Below are 6,982 nucleotides of genomic sequence, written 5' to 3'. Positions count from 1 at the left end.
CACGTTGTGACCGGATGTGGTCAGTCTCCATGTTGTGACCGGACGTGGTCGTCCCCCACGTTGTGACCGGATGTGGTCAGTCTCCACGTTGTGACTGAATGTGGTCGTTCTCCACGTTGTGACTGGATGTGGTCAGTCTCCACGTCGTGACCGGATGTGGTTGTCCTTGTTTCTGCACAGTGCTGACTTTCACACACCAGCCTGGTCTTTGGACCCTAACTAAGCATGGCAATAAGTGAGGAGTGAGTAATAAAGAAGTCTTTTAACTCTATAAGAAGACAGACAACCCAGTTAAAAATGAGCAAAAGATATGACTAGCTAGTCATCAGAGAAGAGTTAAGAATGGCCAATAACCATTATGAACCATGATGAAAAGATGCTCAACATCATTAGTCATTTGGGAAACAATTAAAACAGTGAGATACATCTTCACATCCACAACATAGCTTAATCACACACACAGAAGATAACAAGTGTTGGCAAGGAGGTGGACAAACTAGAACCCTCGTGCACTGCTGGAGTGATGGAAAGCAGTGCAGCTGCCCTGGAAAATGCTTGGCAGTTTCCCAAAAAGGTAAACATGACAAACCATAAGGCCAAACAATTCACTCCCAGAATTCTACCCAAGAGAAAAACCCATGTCCACACAAAGATCTATACACGAGTGTCCACTGAAGCATCATTCATCGTAGTGAAGAACTGTAAGCAATCCATATGACCACCAACTGGTGAACAGATACACAAGATGGTCTGTCCACACCAGGGATGCTAAACCAAAACCAAAAACCAAACTCACTGCTGTCGAGTTGATTCAACCCACAGTGACCCCTCCTTGGGTTTCTGAGGCAGTATCTCTATGGAAGCAGATTGCCCAATCTTCCTTCCAAGGAGTGGCTGGTGGGTTTGAACTGCAAGCCTTCTGGTTAGCAATCAAATGCCTTAGGCACTATGCCACAAGAGCTCCCAAGGGATGCTAGTCTACAATAAAAAGAAACACTCAACAACATAAATAGCCTTAAAACCATGCCAAGTGAGAGAGCTCAGACTCAAATGGCTACAAGGTTAAATACTGTGTGACTCCATTTATAGGGAGCACCCAGAAAAGGCAAGCATATGGTGCTGGAAAGCAGACTAGTGGTTTCATGGGGCTGGGGAGAGACGGAGACTGATGACGGAGGGTTGTGAGGAATCCTTTTGGGATGAAGGGAATGTTCTAAAACTGTACTGCGGGGAGAGCTGCACAATCTGTAAATTGACTAAATCCCACCAAACTGTACGGCCATCGAGTCAATTCCGACTCATAGCAACCCCCTTTGGGTTTCTGAGGTGGTAAATCTTTACAGATGTAGATTGCCCAGTCTTCCTCCCGTGGAGTGGCTAGTGGGTTTGTACTGCCAACTTTCTGGCTAGCAGTCAAATGGCTTAGGCACCATACCATCAGTGTTCCTAGTACACTTAAAATGAGTGAACTTTACAATATGCAAACTATACCTCTATGAAGATGGGGGGAAAAAAAAATGTCCCACCCCTCAGAATTAAGCATCAAGTTCCAAATGCTGAACAGAATTGACCTTACACAGTAAATGCCAGCCAGAAATTGTTCTCCCACCAGACAGGCCCTCGAGTTGATGCAAAAGAAACATTCTGGGACCATTAAAATTGACACCCACAGACATGCTGACAGGACAAGCTGCTTGCCCAGCTCTGAGACAGACAGTGTCCTGAGCAAGGCTGATATAGGCCTTTCATAAAGGCCAAGATTCTGGATGCCAGTTTTATGAGAGCTAACTAGAGAGGAGTTCAAGTTGAAGTGGAAAACAATTAAAACAAATTTACAAGAGCCAAAATATTACCTTGAATATATCCCTCCTGAATTTAGAGACCATCTAAAGAATAGATCTGATGCATTGAACACCAGTGACCAAAAATCAGAGGAATTGTAAGATGACATCAAGAACATCACCCATGAAGAAAACAGGTCATTAAAAAGACAGGAAAGGAAGAAAAGATCAAAATGGATGTCAGAAGAGACTCTGAAACTTGCCCTTGAACAGAGAGTAGCAAAAGCAAATGGAAGAAATGACAAGATAAAAGAGATAAACAGAAAATGTCAAAAAATAAGGAAGACCGAAGAAGAGTTGATGGTTTTGAGTTGTGGTGCTGGCAAAGAATGCTGAAAGTACCACGGACTGCCAGAAGAACGAACAGTTCTGTCCTAGAGGAAGTGCAGCTGGAATGCTCCTTGGAAGCGAGAATGGCCAGACTTCGTCTCGCCTATTGCAGTGTAGTAAATTACCTGGTATGGCTTTTCTAGCCATAAGTCTGTGTAAACTCCGTGGTGGAATTTGCTGTGAGCAACTGAGGAGCTCCTGATTGTAAAAGTTATTAACCTGGAGTATTTCTGTTGGGAGTGGCACAAAGCAATGTTCTGGGAGGCTCACTCTCTCTCTGGTGTTCAGAATTTTGATGTTATGATTGGCTAGTTTGGCCACTCTGCCGGGCTCAAAAGGAGGCCTCCTAGAGGCAGAACTCTGACTGCTGGCTGAGAAGGACGTGCTGCTGAGAAGAAACACGCTCTTGAGGGACACACACTGCTAGGAGGAGAGAGATGCAAGAGACGCACGGCTGAGAAAGACACCGAGGGACACGCACTGCTGGGAGAGAGACTTGTGGGAGACAGTGGGCTGAGAGAGATTGAGTGTTTCACCTGAACTTGAATTATACCCTGGTGCTTCTCTAATAAACCCCATAATCTGTGAGTTCTGTGTGGCCACTGAAGCGAATTACTGCACCCAGCAGAAAGGTGGTGAGTGCTGGGGGAGAAACGGTTGGTGTCAGGGTTGGTGAAAGGGCTGGGGGGAAACAGCACGTCTGGTCTCACAGTAATGGGCCCTAGGCTACTGATGTTGATGCCGTCTTCCTCTTCTGCGGTTAGAGGAGGTCAGAAGATGTGGCCTCCCTGTCCTTTTAGCACCAACTTTGGTAGTATTGTCAGAAGGGACCATTCCCTAGAGAAGGGTATAAAAGTGGAGGGACAATGAAAAAGGGGAGGCCCTCAACGAGATGGACTGACACAGTGGGTGTGGTGATGGGCTCAGGAATAGCAAGGGTTGCAAGGCTGGTGCAGGACCGCACAGTGTCTCATTCTGCTGTACACAGGGTCACTGAGTCAGACACGACTTGTCGGCACCGAACAACAGGAGAGAGGAGGTGCTCTGGTGGCACAGTGGATAAGGCATTTGGCTGCTAACCAGATCAGCGGTTTAAACCCACCAGCTGCTTTGTGGAAGGCAGATGGGGCAATCTACTTCCGTAAAGATTTACAGCCTTGGAAACCCAGTAGGGGTCGCTATGAGTCTGAATTGACTCAATGGCAGTGAGTTCAGTTTTTAGTTTTAACTAGAGAGGTAGTAGGAGCATCTCAGGAAGACTGGACTACAAAACCCTGTGTATTCTTCAGTTTACGGCTGTCCTCTCTGTCCTTGGAGATCCTGGGGGCAGTTCCACTCTGTCCTCTAGGGGCGCTGTGGGTCCGAATGGACTCCATGGCAGTGGGTGTGGTTTGGGCTTTGCTCCCATGTGATTGACAGTCTTGGAGATCCTGTGAGCAGTTCCACTCTGTCCTCTAGGGGCGCTGTGGGTCAGAATTGACTCCATGGTGGTGGCTTTTCTATCTACTTAGCTTGTTGCTCTCTGTTTTATGAAATATTATTTTAGTTCAGAAAAGTAACCCAATGGGCCCTTTCACTCATTCCGCTTTATGGGGAAAGAGGGCAACTAAGGTCCTATCGAGAGGGCTGCTCCACAGCTCCCTAAAACTACAGGGACACTTTGGACATAAAACTGCAGCCACTCGGGTGGTTCACTGTCAAAGGCCACTTGGAGCCTCACTGAGACACAGCTCTGCTGCCCCTCCCACCCCAGTCACTCACCTGTTGTGTTATAGTCAATCCTCCACATTCGCTGTGACACAGGCCGGTCTGGACATGGGATGATGAATGAAACGACAAACACCACAAAGAGGCAGATAAACAGGGACAGGAAAAAGGCCACCGTCCGGCACCGGGACAGTGGCGACCGCGGAGGCAGCGTCTTACAGGGCTCCTCTTTGTCAGTGCAGTTACCCAGGTTCTCCTGCGACTTCCTGTCCTCATTCTTCAAGGGGTGGATTTCAGCTTCTAAATCCTTGTTGTCCATCATCATGTGCACATTCCAGAGGCAGGCTCCCGGTCACTGTTTCAATGAAACAAGAGCTCTCTGAGCCTGGTGGCCCTCCCGCAAGGTACCGTAGCGCCCGATGGTCCCCTAGAGCTGCCACTTCCAGCCCCTTGGGAGCCTGACTGCAGCCTTGCCCATGGCCCATCAGCCCCAGAGATAAAAGCGAAATAAACGTTTATGTTGTTATCTCAGAAGGGTCCACTCAAGAAAGCCTTTACGGATGGAGGGCCAGCAGGCAGGACGTGTTCCCGCCCTCTTACCCTGGCACAAGCTGGGTGAGTAGGAAGCAGTGCCAGGGCTGGGCTAACATAATAAGCACACACACTAAACATTAACTAAGGCTCTCCTGCTTTTCGCCTGTACACAAGGACCATCTTCCGCCGGCTTGAACTATAGATGGAGGCGGGGGAGGGGAGGGGGTCTGGTGGAACGCACATCATCCCACCTGGTCTCCCTCCCCACTACCACTGACCTCAGGTTGATTCCGACTCACAGTGCCCCTAGAGGACAGAGTGGAAATGCCCCAGAGGGTTTCCAAGGCAAAGCCCAAACCAAACCCTCTGCTGTGGAGTCTATTCTGACCCACAGCGCCCCTAGAGGGCAGAGTAGAACTGCCCCAGGGTCTCCAAGGCTGTCAGTCTTCACAGAAGCAAAGCCCAAACCACACCCTCTGCTGTGGAGTCGATTCTGACCCACAGCGCCCCTAGAGGACAGAGTGGAAATGCCCCAGAGGATTTTCAAGGCTGTCAATATTCACAGAGGCTGACTGCTTCATCCTTCTCCCATGGAGCGGCTGGTGGGTTCAAACCAACAACCCTTCAGTCAGCAGGAGAATGCTTTAACCACTGAGCACCAGAGCTCCTTTTCCTAGAGGGCCAGGGACCCCGAATTAAAAGCACTGTCAGTGAAGACAGTCTCTGGAGTCCCAGCCCTGCTACTTGCTAGTGGCATGACTCGTACAAGCCACTTGATTTACTATGCCTGGTTCCTTACCTGTAAAAGGGGAGTAATATCAAATTAGTGAATACACAGAAAGCACTTGGAAGACTATCTAACTTGGACTAAGCACCCAAACACCAGTTCATTATTATTACTGATAAAGCATTTAGACCAAAGTCCATGGAGGAGGCAAGTGGACCTCAGGTAGAATTTGAGGACAGGTGTTTGCATAACCCCTTGGACTGCCTAAGGGAAAGGACCCCTGCCTTCTCCTTGCACCCCTCCCTCCTGCCCCTGGGACTGTGGGCCAGAGACCTGGGGCCACCATTTTGGAAAACAAGATGGAAGCACACGTGAAGACGGTAAAGCCACGGAAGAGGAAGAGCACAGGCCCCTGATCCTGGGAAACAGTGCCATCTGTTCTATTACATGAGAAATGTAATTCTCATGTACTAGATTCCGTGCTGATTCTGTTCTATTACACGAGAAAGCAGCAAGCTCCATTTTGAGTAAGGCACTTTGTTGTTTCGCTCTTTTGCAAATATTACAAGTTCCATAGTGTGGGTGGAAGGGATGACAGCTCTGCAGGAGCTGGGTCTTCATGTGTCCAGAAGGAAGCCCACGGAGCTAAGGACCCACAAGGGCAAGGCAGGACGTGCAGTGTGAAAGGCAGAGGAAAATGCCAGAACAGACAGTAGCCACTGGAAGTGACTCATTTTTGGGATGGGCCAAGGAAGAGGAAGACAAGAGATGGCTGGTTTTTGTTTTACACTTTTTACTTTCTGATGCTAACTTTTTTTTTTTTTTTTAGTAATTATTTAATGAAAATGGTTAATTTAAATACCTGTGTGCAGTCCCCTTAGTGCTGAGACGTGAGTTTCAGTATCTTGGAGAGTCAAGGTGAACCCTCCAAAGGTAACGAGTTGGACACAAGAAAATCAGTGAGTCATGACTGGGACTTCAAGAACTCATTAAACCTGAGCTCCTGGCACACTGCGGGGCAGGGCAGGCTTTCTAGAAAAGGTAACTAGGGAAAGAGTCAACCTCAGAGGCTGGAGCGGCTCAGCAAGGGGGCCCACAGGTCTGGGGACAAGGACCCAAAGGGCAAGAAAGAGTGTCACAGACTTAGTAACTCTAGCCCCCATGTCCCCAGTGAAGGGACGCTTGAAATGTCTGAACACACATTCCTTTGGCAAAGGAAAGAAAACTGGGTGAGCACTCAGAAGGCTAAAATTCTAGATTCATCTCTATAACTTAACAGCTTTACAAGTTCAGGAAAGAACTGAAACTCAGACCCACAGCAGCCCTCAGCTGTCAGAAGCCAGAAAGTCTACAAAGAGATGTGCAGGAAAGCGCCCCAAGACTGACAGGCACTCTGCAAAAGGGGAGAGGGGTGGCATGGTCCAAAATGCATCAGGAGCAGAGAGCACAGGTGAGGCAGATACCGAGGTCACATCCATTCTTTGAGAAGATGACTTCACATCTGTCCTCAGGAGACTTCATGCTACACTCCCGAGTCACAATTTCACATCTATCCTAAAAGAAGACAACTTCATATGTGTCCTTTATAGGCCTTGACATCCGTTCTTCGAGATGATAACTTCAGATCTCTTTCAAGGCACAACTTCACATCTGTCCTATGAAAAGATGACTTAACATCCGTCCTAGGAGATGTCACCTCTGTTCTGTGAGATTTCACATCTGTCCTAGGAGACATGTCCATCCTTCAAGTCACAAGTTCACATTTGTCCTTTGAGAAGATGATTCACATCTGTTCTATGAGACATTATTTCATGTATGTCCCACAAGATGCATCTATCCTTTG

The 6,982-nt window shown here is 48.0% G+C and overlaps 1 protein-coding gene across 1 annotated transcript in view; it reads right to left on the bottom strand.

Moving 5' to 3' along the window:
* Positions 1–4,200, bottom strand: part of FAM234A (family with sequence similarity 234 member A) — an 11,282-nt gene extending 7,082 nt beyond the window's left edge. Inside the window, exon 1 of the mRNA XM_007957447.1 lies at positions 3,933–4,200. Within this exon, the coding sequence (XP_007955638.1) occupies positions 3,933–4,200 (268 nt within the window). The remainder of the gene's footprint in view (positions 1–3,932) is intronic.
* Positions 4,201–6,982: the final 2,782 nt, after the last annotated feature.

This window comes from Orycteropus afer, unplaced genomic scaffold (genome assembly GCF_000298275.1).
Source record: "Orycteropus afer afer isolate SDZICR_OR568_19922 unplaced genomic scaffold, OryAfe1.0 scaffold00751, whole genome shotgun sequence".
NCBI classification, from domain to species: Eukaryota; Metazoa; Chordata; class Mammalia; order Tubulidentata; family Orycteropodidae; genus Orycteropus; species Orycteropus afer.
Note: the sequence above shows the minus strand (reverse complement) of the source record. Positions and strands in the feature narration are given on the sequence as shown.